This window comes from Rhopalosiphum padi, chromosome 2, assembly GCF_020882245.1.
Source record: "Rhopalosiphum padi isolate XX-2018 chromosome 2, ASM2088224v1, whole genome shotgun sequence".
NCBI classification, from domain to species: Eukaryota; Metazoa; Arthropoda; class Insecta; order Hemiptera; family Aphididae; genus Rhopalosiphum; species Rhopalosiphum padi.
Window position 1 is genome coordinate 14,301,295 of NC_083598.1, and position 21,515 is coordinate 14,322,809.

Below are 21,515 nucleotides of genomic sequence, written 5' to 3' on the forward strand. Positions count from 1 at the left end.
TAACTACGATCTATACATAAACTATACATAAAATATAGTACAATAATAATTAGTTCTTTTAACATATAGAAAATGTACAAGCCTATAAAATAAACATATACTCGTTTATGGAACTTTATAAATCAGTTGAAATATTTAACTAAAAATTATATTTTATATCAATATAACAACATATATCAAATATACCTATAAACGTTGAAAATAGACATTTATTCAAATAGTTATCTCTCATTAATCATAAATTGTAATAACTAAATACATTTAAGTGCATAACAATGTATTTTATTGTCTTTTTAGAAAATAAATTATAAATATTTATGTTAAATAGAAACACTAATTATGTACATTTTTTTTAAATATATTCTAATAAATTATACTTTACTTCATTATTATATTAATTCAATGCTGACGTTTGTATTAAGCCTTAGATCTTAATATATTTCAATGTAAACATATTTTTGTTTTTCATTTCATAACAGTTATGGTCCTTAATATAATCATAATAAGTCAATTAAAGACGTGTATGGAGAAAACGTTCAATGTAAAGAATATACTATTTTTATCTGCGAGTCGCTGTAGAGTTCACAACAAAATGCTTATCTGACAATTTACCAAATCATAATTCGTTGCGATTCGATTTGCACGATTTATTTTACTAAAACTCACAGTCATGTCGTATTCTCTTTCTCAATAGGTATAGTCTACATTGTTAGTCGACCATTGGCAAATGCTTATTCATATAAATATCAGTGAATTGCAATTACTTTTACGTCATACTATAACCACTGTTTATCACTGAAATAAATATATTTTTAGATACCTAATACCCATACAATTATAATGTAAAATATTTTAATTTGTTAAGAATTAAATTTACTTAATATTTAAACGAAAAAAAAAAATATTATCATTAAATATTATACATCTTGAAGTCTATTATAAGGACTATTGAAATATTTTCTAATTGCTTGTTTTAGTTATGGTTATAACGAAATACTTAGTACATATTATTATTATTTGCATTTTAGATAGAAATAAATTTAGTATTTTTTAGCTACTTACAGTATAATTAAATATTTTGTAAATGTATTTACCTAACGGTACAAATAATAAATATTTATTATATTTTTTGATTTATAATTTCAAATTTGTTTAAAATTATATTAAATTAAATCTGTTATAACAGCGGTATGCTTATTATTCTAGTTATAAATATTTCTATTGTTGCGTGAACAACGATGCAGAATTCTTAAGTGAGTCTACTGATGTCAACATATATTGATGTGATCAACGGACATGGTCACAATATAGCTTGTAAAAATTATATACGCGGTCAGTAAACTCTTATTCGGTTTATGCGGTTCAAGCGTGAAAAATAAAAATAAATACATTTCGAGTTTCTGGTATTACGTTATTGTAATATATTTATAATTAGTTACATATTGACAATTTTTGTAATAAATAAAATTAAATGTTTAAAGGGTAGGCTTATTATGTATTTATTTAAAAAAATATTCAAACAATTTTATGTAATCAATCACCCTAAAAATTATCAATAAAAATGCCATTTTATTAGTAGAGCTTTACTGCATATTTTAAATATTACTTACTTGAATTAATTAATTTCATAAATTTAATAAGTTAATATTGTTTTTTTTTTTTTTAATCTTACTTGATTTATAATTTTTACAGTGTGTATATATTAAATGTACATCAGGTAAATATATTAAAAGAAACAATAGAATTGACAATAATAAAACTTAACTTAAGACGCCCTTAATTTAATTAACTTAATTTACACCAGTAGGTCTCTGTAACAATTCCAGTTTAATCATCTTTTCAAACTTTCCAAATGTGTATTGCATAACATCACTCTTGTAATAAGATGAATTGAGTGAGTATAAGTTTTGAGCGAAATATTAGGTAGTAAATTGTAGCAGTTTCATCTATTATCTTTATATTTAGATTTGAATGAAAAGATACAATTGAAACAAACTACGGAACTTTGATGATTACTCGAAGACATATTGACTGAAACGTTTGTAAAGTTATAACTATTATTTTGTTGGAAGGATTAGCGGAGGTAATTTAAAAAATAATTTTATGTATGAAATAAAATAAATAATTTATTTTTATCAATATCCGACACATTTATCGTCTTATTTTTGTTTAATAATTTACTAAGATTAATTTTTTTAGATTTAGATCATATAGTGATCATAGTGAGAAAACGATGTCAGTGAATGTGAGAGACTCTATCTAAGTTTGTTTCATACTTATTCATGTTATGTTCTAATTTATTTTACTCGTTCTAATTTTAAAAATTTCAAATAAAACATTTTTACTTCGAATATAATATAAACCTATAATTGTTCATCCTTTAATAACAATGATTTCGTTTTGAAACGGATTTACTTTATAAAAACAAATGAAATTTAGTATGAATCTTACTTTATCTATCACATTAATTGTCCATTTCAAATTTTCAGCTATAAACGGTTATCGACACGCACGAAATATCATTTCTTAACCACGCACGTCGCACGTGTTAAATCCCAAACCTAATCGAACTTGCAGTTCTATACAAAATTGGTTACAAGCAATAATAAAAATAAACATGAGTTCGCCGTGGTCCAGTAAAATACACATGCGCGATTATATTACGTGTTTACTACACGAGTATTAGCCATGACCTACATCCAAACTACTATTTCGTTTTGGTTAGTTTGTTGTATTATCGTTAGTCCTTTTGTTATCTAAAAAATGAAAAGGCAAATGACAATAAAAATAATAATAATATATATAGTGAGCCACCGCGTTGACCTGTGTTATAGACATATGAGAAAACGATTAAATACGGTGGCACGCCCGGTCATCTTGTAAATATATAAGCAATGGAAATGAAATAATGCAAATCCATCAGACGATGTTGTCACAAAGTTTTTTCTATAACCAGTATAACCTCTTATAAACTGGCAACTACTATATAGTTATTTAATTAAAACTTGCAATCACCACGGAACACTATATCTAAATTTAGTGTAGTAAAATTATACATATTTAATAACCTTGACTTTATTTTGTCGTAGGAAATATCAGTGCGGTTTTCACGTATAAATGGAAGGGCGAGGACATGGCCCGAATGCTGGATGACATGACCAGGAGGGTAATGGTAAAAATCACAATAGCCAGTCATTGCACCAGGCCATACGGTAACATTAACAGGTATTTATATACAACTCCATTGGATTATATAATATACTAATTGAATTTTTATCATATATTTATATACGATTTGTTATAAATTTGATTTTGTGGTGTTAGATCCTATTGTTAATACACAGGGACAACAATATGATTTATTATTAAAAGTAATATCCTACTGAGTAAAATATATATGTATAATATTTTATGATTAGGTATGAGGTATATCTAGTTAGCATTGATACTTGATCGTATTATAATGTACAACAAATAATAATATTGTTTATTCTATACATTTAAATGTCTTGCTTGTAACTCAAGGATATATTTCTTGTTAACTTAATTAGGTAACTTAGGGCTACCAAATAAAAATTAATACTTCATTTTACTATTTACAAAAAAAAAATGGTTTATTTTCAATACGGTTTTTAAAATAAAATACATAATTTAGGAATAGTTGAAATTTTAATAAACCCTAACTTGTCTTAAGAACGTTTTTCTTCTTAAATAACATATCAGTAAAAATCACAATATAATATAATTCAACGAAAAATCTATTACCTACATTATTTATATATTATATCGGTTGAGTCATCATGTAGTTTTTTTTCATTTTCCCACGACGCTATAATACAAGAAAACGGAAAAATGTCATTGCTTATACGTTATACCATAAGTATATAATATATATTGATAAGGAAATAATAAGAGAATAATCGATAAAAACTAAAAAGACACGTGTAAAATTAATTTCAGTCACGGATGAATAGACAAAGAAATTGAACTAATGCGAGTTCTTGAACATATAGTGAATTTGACCATGTCAATTCACACATCCAATTGTATCATAGTATTATTTTGTCCACTATACTTCTCATTGTAATTCTTATTTATTAAGCAGTCAATAATATATTTCGAATCTAATTAGTTAGGTATTAGATTTATTCTATGTACAAGTATAAAATTATTACTAGTATATTTTCATATCGTAAGATGCGTGGTTTCAAAAATTACCAAACTTATTATTATTTATGTGTTAAATTGTAAGTAATTGTTATCGTTTATTATAATCATCTCTCTAAGCTTGGAAAAAAATATATTTGTATTTAAAACAAATTTTAAGCTCTTCACTTTTAATGTTTATTAAAGTATAGTCATCAATTTCATTGATTTGAATTTTGAACGTAAGATTTATATTTACTGTTTTCAAAAAATAATTTAAACTGCCGAGTAAATATAAATCCATTAATAAATTATTAATTATTTATGTAATTTATATTGTCGTCATAATATTTTATATGTTAGTTAAAAATTAAAATTAAATATATTTTTACTAATAAGTAATAAAGTTTTAAGTTACTAATAACTTTCCTTATTGGTCATTTTTTGATTAACTAAATTAAATAATTACCTACTATGATATTGTTTTTGAGCACGTTATCCAACACGGCGCACAAAGTTTTATTTGTATTAAGTTAATTCTTTAATAGAGATGTTAAAAAATAAGTTGGTTTCACTAAAGTTTAAACTTATTAAAGTTTAGGTAATATTAATTACCTAATATTTTAAATTATTAGTCATCACTCATTACTTTATTTTACTTAAAGATAATTAATTTAGTTATGTATGGAGATCATGCCTTTTTTTAATCCTAATAGTGTGTTAAATGTTTAGTGTCTTAATATTATGAATTAATTTTCCTTTTTTATTATCTTTCACACACCAAAAGAAAACAATTTTATCTATGGATAAATATAATAAACAATAATATAATATGGGTAATCTATACATAGATTAGGTCATATGTATTTTATATACATTATACATATATTGTGTTTGCTCTAAGATTTTAAATGAATAAATCAAAAAAATAAATTGAAAAATATCAAGGAACCTACTTCTGACCCGCTTCTAATGTGTATAATAGGTTTCGAATGCACCTCGTCATTGAGTATATTACTATAGTGGATGTTGTTTCACATTTTAATTCAGTGATAAATTATTGCACGCAAAAACAATTCTAAGCTATTCTCTGTCTCTATTTCTTAGGATATTTTAAATTTAAAAATACATTTATTATTATGATACTTTTAAATTAATTTATCTTTCTGTTAGTAATATGGTAAGTTGAACTTGGAACTAATTTTTGACATAACATCGCATGTATTAATTATTATAGCATTGTTATTATTACATTATAACTTACAACTTTACTAAACCAATTGATAAATACCAGCTTGGCTAAGCAATACTACACTGTCCAAACGATTACGATGACAATGACAGAATAGTTTAAACGCATAATATAATAAATGCAAAGGCAATATCGGGCAATATCAAAGAAGTAGAACAATTTCCTTCAAAAATAAACAAACATTTTACTTATGAAAACAAAAAATATGAACACGGGCTCATCTCTCACGCCAATAATATGTCGATGTTCACAAGTCATAAACACACAGGCTGACCGTGACAAAAACACACACGTCATACACATCTAATTTTTGCTAAACTATACCTATATGTATTATTTATAAATTACTATCTTTAGTATACATCAATATTAATTAATAAACCATACAATGTTATGTGCCTTGAAAATATCATTATCACTGCCGCGTGCATTTTTAATATTTCATTACGATTTACAGCTAACTTAAAAAAACAACCTATGTACCCAAATTTAAAAAAAAACCGATAAGATCCATAAATTAGGTGTAAAAACTCTTTTTCATTAAAAAAAAATTAATATTTAATTATGTGTATCACATATTTACTGGGGCTCTAATAAGTTGGTTAAAGATTTTAAGTTCAAATACAACTTATTAAAATACAATATTCCTATTTAATCGTTTACTGGCGTAATTTGTTTTAGAGTCCGTCTAACATCAATATTTGTTTTCTTCGTCTGTCTAGCACATGATGCATTAACAAATGTATTCTGTACTTTTATAATTAAAACTCTTTGGTTCAATTAAAAGCAAAAAGCCTATATCGTTTTATAAAAAGAATATTTTCTGTGCAATGTCCAAATTGTTTTTTAATATTTTCATTTTTTGTCAAGATAATCAAGTTCTAATTTAACTTATTTTTAAATTTTAACCATAAATACCTCATTGAAATTTTTTTATTAACAGTTTAAGTACTACTGATAAATAATTAAGTAGTATATTATATGTTATCATAGTAGGTACATGCCTATGTTATACGCGTCTAGTGTTATTTCTAACATTGTTCAATTCTAAAATTAATAGGAATTATTTTGAAAACTTTCTAAGATTTTTGTATTTTTTAATTTTAAACTGTAATAACACTCATATTAAATGTACCATATTATTTGTTTAATAACTACAATTGAAATATATTGGCAGAGAAATTTTAACAAATTTATTAATTGTTCAAAATAATAATATGATTATTATTGATTAGGTAGTCAAGTGCTATATTTATATGTTAAAAATGTTATTATTATTATATTTATAAATATAGACATTATACCTAACTAATTAAATATTACACCAATTGGCAATTGCCTATTTGAAGCTTAATCATGGATACAATTTCAACTTTTTAATATAATTCTTGATATCCGTTCAACGCCAAACATTATTAAACATTAATAGATTTATCAACGCTGAGGTAAACACAAAATTATGACACACATCGATAATAAATTATAATGTAATATTATAACGGATTTAAACCACACTTTTTACTAAGTAGTGTAAGTACCAATAAATTATACATTTAATTTAGATCCTCTAACTTCCTGCGATATTTACACCATACAATCGTTTTTGGTCATTTAATTTGTTTATTACTATATCTATATTGATACCTATTATTTATGTATTACTTACAATTTATAAATTATTATATATGTGTATGTGCAGATCAGGGCTTGGAACCGAAATTAAAAATACCGGTATTTTAACCAGAACCATATACCCTAACCCTTTTAGGATTTTTTTAGGAACCGAAACCAATATTTGTTGGGAGTAAATTTTTCGGGTTTTTCCGGTTTTTTTTAGTTCCAAAAGTTCCAATTAAATATTAAACTATTTTATATATTTAGGTAATATGTAATAATATTTCATTAAATTTGATGATGTTGTAAATGTATACGTGTATTTATAATTTTATATTTCTATAATCTAACAGTTCCAGAAAAAGATAAAATATGAGCAGTTACCAAAATAAAAATGTATAAGTAATAATTATTGTTATTCAGCACCTCGATGTCAGTTTGTAAAACTCTTTGTTATGATTATTTCTTAAAGTTTAATAATAGCCAATAGATAAATTGGCTAATAGCATTAAATTCACAGCCTTAATTATTATCATTATTATTGTATATAGTATATATACATACTATACATAAGTATACAACTATATAATAATAAATATTTGTTCTCTATAATTATTTTTTTAATTTCATTTTGTTTTTATTAAATTCAAAAGTCAAACAATGAAATGAAAATAAGTTTGAATGCCATAAAATACCTAGTTGAAAGTTTAATTAATTTTTTACGAGCGATTGAAGTTTAAATTTTTTTGTTATTGGATATTCAGCCGTAAATTAAAGAATTCTGATTGAAGGATTTTCGACTTGAAATTTTTACCAAATGTTTATACATGATAACATTTTCAAAATATTTTAACTCGTTTTGAGATACTCTAAGACATTTTTAATTTTTAATTTTTTTTTTAAATATTTTTTTTCTATAAATATCAATGTTATTTTTTTATTGGGTCAAAAAGTTTGAAAATTAAATACAAGGTTCCTCACAAGACGTTATTAGTAATTAAAAATATTAAAGATGCATAGGCACGATTTTTATAAGTATTTAAATTTTAAAGTTCAAAATTTTACAAAGTTCATCGAAATCTCGAAAATTTGAAAATTATTTAGTAGTTGCAAATGTATTAAATGTTGAGTTTTTATAGCTAAAGATTGAACATTTAGAACAATCTTTCTGATAAGTATGCCGTAAAACCTAAAAAATATATAAACACAGTTTTTTATTGTTATATTAAGTTCAAAGGCGTGACTAGACTTCATCCTCAGTGGCAGCATAGCTAATGACCTATGTTTAAATTTAAATTTGGACGAAATTAGATATTTAAACTAAGACAACTATTTTGTTAATATTATTAAAAGGTATTATTTGCTATTGTAAATTGTAATGATTATATTATACTTAAAAATTGTACTAAATTATATTAAAAAATTATCCGATTTTTACAAATTTAAACTTCACACACTCATAAATTTTTTTTACGGTATACTACGCTCGAATAAGATACATTCAATATATTCAATAAAATGTACTCTGTTTTTTCGGACAAACAGTATAAACAAAATATACATACAATAAATAATAATATATTAATATTAAACATAATTCAACAATCTAAATTATAAATTATATATAATTAATATATTTTTGAAGAACTGAAAGTAATTAAAAAAAAATCCAAAGACTGAAAATGTTGGATCTTCTTTACTAAAAATATTAGAAAATCGACAAAGGATACCAGAAGACCCGGAAAAGTCTTTTTTAATGTCATTACTTCCTCAAATAAAATCTTTGAACAAAGACCAAATAACTCAGCTATATGTTGAATTTTTAAATGCCGTACCTACAACGAGTAAAAAACTCTTCGGTAACCTCTACTTATGCTTATAATACATCAAATAAACAACCTTACTCCGAGTTTTTTTCTCAACAACATTACGCCACAAATAATTATCCTCATAGTCCTTCATCTATTTCTTATCAAAGGCCACTGTCACACATGTTACAATTTAATATTACTCCTCATCAGTATACTTCCCAAAATGTACCTAAAAATATAATAAGCTCTACAATTACTTCTCCGCCAAGTGTAAATGATGAATCAAGCAATTTTTCACAACCATCCCCTTCTGAAATGTATTCTACTCAAAAACCAAATTATTAACATTTTTAAAAATAAAATGTCTTTTTAAAATAAAAGTTAATAAATTAAAAAATAATTATTATGTCTACATTCTTTATTTTTATTTAAAAATTATCTACCTCAGTGTCACGGTCAATCGTTCTTCTGGTGATAGTATGCTGTTTTGAAAAAATAGGTCCTACCAGTGATATCTTAAAAAAAAATTAATTGTTATTACATATTGTTGAGTGTAAAAATAAAACTTAGTTACAAAACTTCAATAAAATATTTGCTAAGGAATGTTTGGTTTTTAGTTAGTGTTGTACATCATAAATCACATTTAATATCATATTTACTATTTAGTGCATACTAGCTGTATACATTTTGAACAAATATTTTAGTTACATAAGGTATTCAAAAGTGTTAAGTAATGTTAATAATGACTATAATAACGTAAAATCATAAAACATTTAATTTATTTTAAAAAATATTTATATTTAATAATTATATATTTCTACTTACCAACTCATCAAACAATGTTATAGACAAACGGTAATATTTAAAAAAAACTCTCTGCGTAGAGTCATAAATGTTACCTGAAACTGACCATTTTCTGGCATTTTTAGATTCAGAGGATGGACTTAATGTCGTCTTTTAACTTTCTTATTTTCTTTTTTTACGTTTGTGTTCCTCGTGTAGTGCGAAAATAACACACGCAGCTTTAATATAATTTAATATTTCCATTTTTAAAAATAAATAAATTAAAATTGAAACAAAAATTATGTTGTATGTCATGCACGATGAATAGTAACATCAAGATTAGTACCTGCATCACGAAATACAAAGTATTGGCGAACTTTTAATTTTTAAGTTTTAGCGCACTTTTTATTTTTGAGAAACGCGTGTAAAACGCGTGCAACACGCCTAATGTGTAAGCTCGTTCGCGTTTTAAAATCGCGACGTTTGAAACGCACGGAGGCGAGCGTTCGAATCGCCGAGTGTTCAATCAATTTAAAGTGCGGATTGAATAACGTTATTTTTATTATTTATTATTTAACTTGAAACTTCTTAAAATATGATTCAACAAATCTTATTTTTTTAAATTTGTTTTGACGTTTTTAAAATAAAATAGTAAACATACAACTAACCCATTAAGAAAGTTATAATTTTAGATAATATGTATGATGTTGATAATCATTTTTTTTTCTTTTTGAAAAAAAAATATACTTCTAAATAACGGTATTTACCGGTAAAAACCGGAACCTCAATTCTGTAATTTTAAGAACCGGAACCGGAATTAGTACCGATTTTTTTTTTTTTTTTTTGAAAAATCTAATTGGAACTGAAACCGAAAAAAAACAAAAAGGTCCCAATTCTTAATGCAGACAGCCCAGTATTTAATTTTCTTTTTACCATAGCGTAATAAGCAAAACTGTTTGCTTTATTAAGTTCAAAATAATACAATAAATTAATTTTCCAAATACTTTTCATCGACGTAATAATATTTTAATATCAACTAAATATTCTATGTATAAAAATTGGTTTTATAATTTTTTTGATGATATATCAATATTTTCTGACCATAACTTACAATATAATTTTTTTTATACAAAATCCATTATTTTTTATTAAAAATTCATGAATTACACATACTTATTATACTACGATGAGTAAACATTATTCACTTTTTACGCTTTATCAATAATTTAAAGCATGATATACTTTACATCAAATAAAAATCACAAATACTATAATAGATTTTGTTTATATAGTTAATACTACTACATTTTATTCAGATTTTGAGCCTAAGCGATTGTTAAATATGTGATAATATTAAATTTAATAATAGCCACATATTTTCCGATCATCTGAAATGTTATTTTAATGTATTAAAGGCATATTAATGATAGTTTTCTACTTACATTTTAAAACTTTAATTCCTTATTCCAACTATGTCTTATATGTTTATAATTAAGTTTGATAATATTTTAGAATTATGAGTTTTGTGTTTAATATATTTAGTTGTAAAATATAATCCTAATCCATTCACATTTGTGGCTCGTTAAAAAAATACCTTTAATCGTCATTTTACCGTATATAATTCATATTATTATGTTATGTAATATTCATTTTAATATACCTACAGAATAACTATGATAATCCTGATAAATGTATATACTTGTAGAATACAGCAAATGTAGTTTACATTATATTACATTAATACTTTAAAACTGAACGATTGCCAGAAATGATGCTTAGTCAAATAATAAAATGTTTAAAAAAATCATTCGACCCAATATCAACATTTAATTACAAATTATTTATTTTAGATGTATAAATATGTTATGTACAACAGTTTTAATTTTTTTTGTTCGTCCCTAAAACGCATTTATTTTATTCTTGCTATTAAATTAACATTTATATTTATATTCGTACATTTATTACTGTGGTTATTAACTACCAAGTATCGTAAGATTTAAATAATAATATAACTCCAATATTCCACGGTGAACAGGTGAAAGTCTTGGAATATTTGTATTTCATTGTATTACTGAATTAATTATTGTATTTAAAATACGCAACTAGTGATATCACTAACAAAATATGACTTAAAAATAATAATAATATAAGCAAGAAGTCACTTACTGTTATAAACTAATGAGAAATTTAATTTATATTGCACTGTTTAAATTTTTAAATATTCCACATTATATTATTCTAAATTGTTTAGGTAAAATTAGCTTAAATAAATAGTTAGTATACATGAAGGAGAGGTAGTGAACAGGGGCCTATGGAGGTGTAGAACTCCATTAAGTTCGAAGAGAAGAATAAAGACTATGAAAAAGAAGAAAAATAAATAATACTATATAATTGTTTGAGGATAATATTATATCATGATGATAAGACACAATAATTATAAAATAATTGAAAATAGAAATTCTGTGAAGTGCTATCGATTATTTTAATATTTAGTCATTGGTTCATCGCATTAATAAGATTACATGTGACATGTGATCTCCATTTTTAAATTTATCGTTTCCAAACTTTCTTGACACACTGTACTATAATATATTTCTATGTAACAGAATTCTAAATTTAGATAATTATATGTAAGTACTTATCTTGGGTATTTTAAGTACACAAATTTACCTGTGCTCAATAATAAAATTAAAATATTATATTATCATTTAAATTACATTTATAAATATATTATCTGTAAAAAGTCTATTGTCGTCATTATAAATCTTTGTAATTCATATTCGTGGAGTTTCAATTTTACCCATATTACCAAATTTATAAATAACAGTGTAAAATATAATATGTTATTAAATTAATTTAAAAAATATTTATAGTTCGTTTTTATTATTATTTAAAATATGATTGTACTTATTCGTCTATATTCTTTAACAATCAATTACGGTTAAATCTATGATTTTAATCTTAAATCCATAGTCTAGGTACCTGTGTTTTAGATTCTAAACGGAGCAATTGGTTGTACAGTTATTATAATTATATTTGTCTGTGTGTTTGATTTGATTTTTCAACTTCGGGAGTGGTTTCTATAAGCAAAATTGGATCTAGTCGGTATAGAAAATTTTTTTGGCAAAACCAATTTTCAACAAAATAAATTTTGATTTTATTTTTTTATATAATTCAAAAATAAAAAACTAGTGATTTTTGCTTTTTACCAAATATTTATAACAACATTTTCCAGACATGATATTATAATTTTCGAAATAATTTGGATCTTTTGTGTTAAATAAAGGCATTTTAAATTTTCTACTTAAATTATTCAATTAATGTATAATAAACTTCTTGTTTGAGAGCAAAACACCTTGACAATTTAATAGAAGATCCCTCATAAGAGATTCTTAAAATAATTTAACAATATCGAAAATACATAAGCACAATTTTTTTAACTTTTGAAGTTACAATGTTGACAATATTCGTTAAAATTATTTTGAAGTTAAAAATCTTTCAAATATTCAATTTTGATATCTAAAGTTTAAAAATTAAATACAAAGTTCCACTTAAGTTTTTCTAGTATAAACCATTAACCTCAAAATATAAAAATGAATATGCATAATTTATTTTTATAGAAATTTTAAATTTTAATTTGAACAAAATTTGATATTAAAACGAAAAAAATGATTTTAGTTATTTTCTTGTAAGAAGTTAAAGCCAAATTATCTTGAAACTTTTCACCGTTATGTATATTATTATTGTCTAAATATTATACAATTTTATAATAATTAATTTTAAAATATTTATTCTAATAGTCTTTTCACAATTTCACACCGTTCTGCCGTAAATTTATATTGATTTAAAAATTAGTTACAGTAATTTAGTAATATATTATTTTAATATTAGTATATAATATTATGATAATTATAAATAAAATAAATGCAAAAATGAGTTAAACCTATCGTGTTACTAATAAAAAAATTAATAATTAATAGCAATATAAATCAAATAACATTTCTTTTGTAATATAAGTATAGGCCAACAGACTGTCTTGCTCAGAATCGTTTTAGTATACAATGAATGATTTATCATTGAATTCAAATTTAACGCATCCATACAGTGACCTATTTAATGTAACTCGATATCTACTATATAGATACGCAACTTCCCTAGTTTTTTTTATTATTGTAATGTAGGTATTTGTAAAAAACTGATAGCCGAAAGTAATTTATGAGTTTAGAATTGATACAATTAACAAGAAATAACATAACTTATTTTGTCATTATTTATTATTGAATATCTAAATATAAAATATATTCAAATATTTTTTTATTAGAATTTTTAAGATATAACATAAACATTAAGAATTGTCGAGAAAGTTACTCATTGGAAAATCGTTTATTATGAGAATTTTAAATATCATTTAGTCTCGTCAATATAGTTATATTTTGGACAATTAATTTAATAGATTAGATGTTTAAATATTTAGCAGGCCACTAAATTTGAATACCAGATAACAAAATGGTCTGTCCATTAAATAAAAACATTTTGGTTTTTAAATTAAGTTTGGATTTCAAGAGTGGGTGGAAGTGGTAGAGTCTGTTGACTGTTTGCAGACTGTTATTAGCCAATATTAATGATTGAACTGCATATTACGGAGTGGAGAGAGAAAGTGACTTCTGATAGTTTACATTCAAGTTAGTTTATAAAACATAATTTTCCAACCTTTTGATATATTATTTTATTCTAAATTAATTTCAAATGTATAGTAGTTTTTAAAAAATAAAATTGATATTCATTAATATGTATAAATATTTAAAAAGTAAAAAAAAAATGGTTTTTCTTTTTTTGTTAATGAACATATATTTATATAAAGTGTTTTATTTTCTATTTTATTAGATAAGAACAAATCGTTCTTTAATATATTATGCAATACGTATATGAATACTACGTTATTCATGTCATTAAGTTGTTATGTATTATTAGTATTGATAATAATTTTAAATACCATTGGGATATTATATATTTTAAATAAACGACACATTCTAAAAATAATGCGTAATTCATATATTAAAATAATTAAAATTAAGTCCTAACTATCAAGTTATTTAATTTGAACTCTAATAATTATATTTTTATAAATGTTTTATTAAAATTTTAATAGGTATCTTCTCAATCATTGGTTAAACAAATAAATAATAATTTCTTGTATAACTAGAAAAATATAAATAATATAATTTATATTTTAATCGAGTGGCTTGCATTTGGATTTACGAATGTATATCTGGATAGTGGTTGAGATTACTCAAATACCTCATAATATAAGTCAAGCTCTTATTGGCTGGACAATGGACTATACTATGGTACTATTAGTCATTTTTCTTAATAATTTAACTTTAAAATTAACAATGGTTCCATTTGAAATTAATTTAATTTAATTAAATCATTTAATAGCCGGATTAAACTTTTTTATATATAAGACTTTAAGTTGTCAATATTAAATACTATATTATAACAATATAATATTGATACATTTATGAATTTTTCCCTCGCAAAGGTGACTTACTGTCAGGTACACTTTTTTAAAGAATTTGTGTATTAACCACTGTATGTTTGGTGATGCCCATCTACTATGAATAAAATCAAGCAATTCTATGCAATGACGGTGCACACATTTTTTTTCACATTTTAAAAACTACTTAAGGAGTAAGGACTACAGTAAACTTGACTCCAGTAAAAATTGTTTTTCATACAGTATTAATTTGTAATACATGGTTTACACAATGTTTGTTTTTTTTCTCATTCCTTTCATTTTCAATAATCATTCCTGAAATATATAATATAAAGCTGCTGTTTTAATAACATATAGATATTTTAAAAGTATAAAGTGAGATCAAAAATACAAAATTACGATTAAAATTTACATTTTAAAATGTTTAAAAAACTATCTTTAAGTATTATGGAATTGTATGCTACAGTAGAATATAAATTTCATTAAACGGAACGTTTATTTAATAGGATTGAAATATATCCTGTAAGCCGCAAGGGTGGCCAACTGGCGGCCCGCGGGCAGCATCCGGCTCGCGAACCTTTTTTTCTAGCCTGCGCTACATTTTCAAATTAAACCATACAATTTCAAAGTCAATCGTCTATACTCTATGCTACGTCTATGCTAAATTAAAATGCATATTTTGAATGACCTTTTTATTTGCTCTCTATACTCTGGCCCGCTAAATTTAAATTTTCTAAAAATTGGCCATCTAATAACTTTCAGTTGCCCATCCCTACTATAAGGGTATAACACATCATGGACAAAAAAAGAAAATATATCGAACTAAAGATGCATAAGATGTAAAAACTGTCAAACTTCAATTAACATTTTTATCACATATAACTCTACTCCCACTTAACAGATAAGATCATGATATAATAATTTTATGTGTATACAACACAATTTTTGTTTTGTTTCGCTAAATAATCAAATGAAATAAAATAAAATTTCAAATTTTATAATTCTTTTTTTTTCTAGATTGCTTCAATATAATCAATTTTTTTATTCATTTATTTCTAATTTTTCTTGTCGTTTAGTGTGCTTAAGTGTGTAAATACCTATTTTGTATTTTAATAACTATTGATGTAAGTTATACTCGTATTTGTATTTAAATACGTTTTAGATACCTGAACAGTCATGCTATTAACTTATCATGGATATTTTTTTTTAGTAAACTCATTTTACCATTTATAATAGGTAGATAATTCTTTGTTTAAATGTATAATATGGTTTGACTCATTAATAAATCCTATATAATAAAAAATAGGTTTCCCAAGTACGATCATCAAATTGATAAAAATAACGTGGAGTGCAAGGTCATAAGGTTAGTAGTATTCCGGAAGATCATAAACTAGCATACTCATTTGACGTATCTAATTATTTCTATAAATCAACTAACTTATCAGGTGAATTTTTTTCTAACATTAAACTTCTATACAAAAAAACTTAAGCTCTAGGTTATAAAATCTATTATTTTAATTCCGGTACCTACATATTGTATCTCAGCACCATGTGGTTCTAATATTGACATTCAGACGATAATACGTATAGTAATTTGTAATTGTCAGTAAAAAATGTGAAGGTGCATTATGATAGTTTTGATATTGAAAAAGAAACAATGAATAAATGAATCATTTTATCAAAAAATTTAAGTACTAGAATGAATGAAACTTGACTGTAAAAAAAATGTAATCAAAATAGTAGTATCAACATAATATATACAACTATAATAATAGTTCATAAAATTCATAAAATTCATTCGAAATTATATTTGGGTCTATATTATACAAAACATTTAAGATGCATAAATTATTTTAAGCAATCGTCCCTAGATTAATACCTAATCATGTACAATTGTAATATTATAAATATCCTACGTGTAATTGCCGATCTTATATTATACATTAAAATATTAAATCATTAAGACAAAAATTATTGTATGATACTAATGCTGCCCAAATATTTACTATTTATTTACTTTTATTTATTTATACCTACGTTAAAATGCTTGTTGTATCTTGTTAATAATAAAACAAATGTTTATAACTTCAAGATAAGTACTAAGATCTAAAAAACAGTTTTTGGCATAAACATTTGAAATGCAATTTTTAGCTCATGAAGTCATGGCACGAATTTTTATATTATATTATATGTATTTTAATATGCGTTTTCCAAATTTACCTTTTTTTCTTTGTTAAACTTTAATTTAAAATGCTATCTTAAAATATTTATTCAAAACCAACAAAAACGTGACTTTATTGGTTTTTTTTTCTTTTTAAATAATAACAATCTACGTGTCATTTTTTTGTTAACATATTATATAATAATAATATTATCATTCACTTTTTTATGTATTGTTATATTTATATAATTCTCAAACAGGATAGAACAAAAACAATGAATTACTAGATATTGTTTTAATTGCCTAAGCAATTATTATTAAGCTTAAGTTTTATAGTTGTTATTTGTTGTTTTTGTTATATTTTGGTAACCATCCAGTGAAAATATTTAATTTTAGCACGTATATGTAAATTATTTCTACCTTTATCTATATTAAACAATTACAAACTAAACTTAACAAAAACCTATGAAATTATTATGACCTATGAGTGTTGGACCTAACTTAAACTGTGATCTTGAATCTTTATATTGATTGAGAGAGCTAATCATTATTATTTAAATTTAAAAAAAAATGTATATTAAGTATCATTCGAGAATCAAAATTTAACTAAACATAATTTAAAAATTAAAAATAAGAGTTATAAACTTATAACTGCGTAAATTAATTTAATAAGAGAGTCGTTAATTTGAATTCTTAAATTTATTAGTATTCAAAAACAAAATTGTGTTATTGTATTTTGATACCTTCTCTTCTAATTATCTATTATTGTTAACGTTATCACATTATTTCCCGTCCATCGTGTTAAACTGGTTTTAGAAAATCATAAACAATTTTATGCGTTCACATTTTTATAATATCTATTCAAATTCATTAATTTTCAGTTTTTCTTTAACGTTAAATATAAATGTAAAACAATAACCACAAAAACATCGACAATCCTTACTTATATGGTACACATAAAAATGAACCTACAGTGATAATAAGTTATATAAATTATAATATAATATCAATATTATATAGTACGAACGACTTATTATTATAACATTATTATACAATTAACTATTTAATTACAAACAAAAATTTAATAGCTTTACATCGTCTTAGAACAAAATAAAAATTCTTTTCTGATGATCTAATCGTAAATATAAAAACAAAAGTATGGACTATTTGAACTGTGGTCCATTTCACATAATATAATATCTAACCATATAAGACCACTGACCAAGTTTAGAACACATTTATTTGTCGTTGTTATCTAAAGGTTTCTATTTTAACATAATAATAATTATTATTATTGGTCATTGGACGTCGATAGTAGTGCGTGGTCATTGCAATTATAGTTTAGTATTAAAGAGACAATGTCAAACACTGTCACCTCTAATGCTAATCGATATAAATATTCGAACTTTAACCATGGACATTTTAAAAACTATTTTACAATAATAAATATTAACTTAACCCATTGTTCAACCATTAAAACTAAGATGGATTTAAATAAGTTTTACACTGTTAAAATACTGAAAACCAAATAAATTATCAACTAGGTACTAACAATTTAAAATATATTCTTTTTAAACATGATAATAATATGTCTAATAACTAAATAAAGAATTTTAGTTTTGACTCAGTAGCGTATTTACGGGAGGAGGGGGTCCCAGGTTCAACCCCCCCCCCAAGAACAAAAAAAATGGATCTATGCACCAACACGTCGTAGAAGTTTTTAATTAAAATACCTAACTAGTATGTGTGTACAAATAAAATAAATAATTATAAAAATATTGTCCACAATCCACAAAAACCATAATAGTAAAGCACCGGCAACCGATGTCAACACGTAGTCGACCGGGCAGAAATTCGTTGCGGAAATACGGTAACGGCGCGACAACATTTTTTCAGTAATAAATTAATATTGTTTGTATTCATTTTATTTCTTTATTCCTAGTTTTAAAGTAAGATGAAACAAATAAGCTAATCATATTTTTAAATGTTAACTCCCCCCCCCCCCTTCAAGAAATTATTGAAAATACGCCACTGTTTTTACTATGTCTTAGTTTTAAGTCAATTTGAAAATTAAAAAAAAAACTATTCATTAATATTTAACTATAAACATTAATTTAAAATTACATAATATATAGTTATATACGTATGTTATAATTTATAAACCAACACATTTAATACAAAACCAATCAAGTTTACGGTATATAACTACCATTAATCAGGTTTTCCAATGACAAATTAACAAATATTTAAATGTCAAAACAACTTTGAATTGTGAAATTATGTTAAATGTTAAATTGCAAAAGTTACAGATCAAAAATATTATCAAAATACTTACTTTATATACAAATTTGTATTTAAGAGTAAATGATGCCAAATCATCAATTTACAAAGTATTTAAAATTTAGTATTGTATTATTACGAGTAAGACCTACTAAAGAAATTTTTTTATGTATTAATAATATTATTAATTATTAGATACTAAAATTGTTATTTTAAGTGTATAGGTTATGACGTATAGGTCATAAATCATAATGATAAGTCATCGATATAACAAGATGCATATAGTGAAATATTAACATTATAAATGATAAACTTATCATGGTTTCGCATAAAAATGTAATATTTAACAATTTTATTTTAAAATATAATATAATTTGATATACGAGTATAATTAATTTAATACTGTAAACAAACTTAATACATAGTTAGATTGAAGATACTTCCTAGAATAAAAGTCAATGTGCCTATAGTATCTAAGGTACCTATTTAAATTATAAAGTTCAATAGTTTGATACAAGTGATACAACCTTAAAATATTCTAAGTTTTAAACTACAATATTTTTACAATATCGATAATATTATTGTCAATTTAAAATTTATTATGAAAGATTGAAAGATATACTATAAAGATACTAATTATTATCGTCCACGCTTGATTATATAAGGCAGTATAACATTAATTATGCTTGACGCGTTAAATGCGATGTATAAACATTTAGAAAAGAAAATAGACTACCTAAAGTAGGACACACAAATTTTGATCAAACATAGCATACCAATTTTAATAACCTTTTAAAAGTGCAAACTCAATGTCAAATCAATAAAGTAATATTATTTAAGATATAAATATTTCGTTTATATTTTATATTATATAATATATATAATTTTATGTAATTATTAATTGTATTTCTTATCCAAGTTGGTTTGATATTTTTATGTTCGTTTTGTATTCATTTATAAACTTTTAAAATATTCAAAAAATTAAAATATATTCAATTTAAATATAAGTCTCAGATGTATCATAACATCATTCACTTAAACTAACATTTTAACAAAAGTATTTATTCAAATTTCAAATATTTCAGCCAACGACAATAAAAAGTTATTACTTGTTGCCCTTTAATTATTTATATTAAAGACGAACAAAACTAAACAGTTTAATGGTAAAAGTTGTCGATGATGAAGTTATAATTATAATATAATATTATAATTATTTAAATTCGAAGTATCCTCATCCTAGCTTCTGGACTGAAATTCTCCGAAAAATGAACTCGATTAACAAAATAAAGAATAATAAAAAAAATCAATATTGATTTTTAGAATTCAAATAAACGGTTTTTTGTAACACAAAACACTTTGGTATCAATATTCCTCGATAATAGTTTTATAGCAATTCCAAGTTTTTAACATATTTTTATCGACTAGTGCCGATAATGTCTGATGCAATATTAATACATTTTAAACTATGTGAATAATTTAGTTCAATATGACTAAATAAGTACTTATTAAATAATAATATTAAGCTACAATAATATTCGGTCAAATTAATAAATGGGCTGTAATGAGCTTGTGATTTGTCTGTAAACGCCAGACAGTACTTAGATAGACATAGACACATGGTAGTAGGTACCTACCACTAATACTTCGATTAGAAATTGTGTCGGTTGCGATAAGAAAACAACTATACCTACACATTTTACTATTTTAGTGATATTTAATTTAAAATATCGTGTAAGGAAATTGAAATATTATTTTTTATATAATATAATGTTCAATGACCGTATTGTATGATTTTATCATAGTATAACATTACACTCATACTATTTAATTATATTAGGTACTTATTTATCTCAAAGCCTTACATTTTTATTTATTATAAACTCGATAAGAAAATTGTTTTAAAAAATGTTGACTTTTTTTAAGAAAAATGTTCAACGTATAATACATTAATAATTTATAGTGAAATGGCAC

At 23.7% G+C, this 21,515-nt stretch overlaps 1 protein-coding gene across 5 annotated transcripts in view; it reads left to right on the forward strand.

Moving 5' to 3' along the window:
- Window positions 1-21,515, forward strand: part of LOC132920083 (E3 ubiquitin-protein ligase goliath) — a 54,116-nt gene that overhangs the window by 13,058 nt on the left and 19,543 nt on the right. For all 5 annotated transcript variants that reach the window (XR_009660691.1, XR_009660690.1, XR_009660692.1 and 2 more), the window contains exon 2: window positions 3,090-3,225. Coding sequence is in view for 2 of the 5 variants with exons in the window: in XM_060982150.1 (XP_060838133.1) it covers window positions 3,090-3,225 (136 nt within the window). In the remaining 3 variants the exon portion in view is untranslated. The remainder of the gene's footprint in view (window positions 1-3,089; window positions 3,226-21,515) is intronic.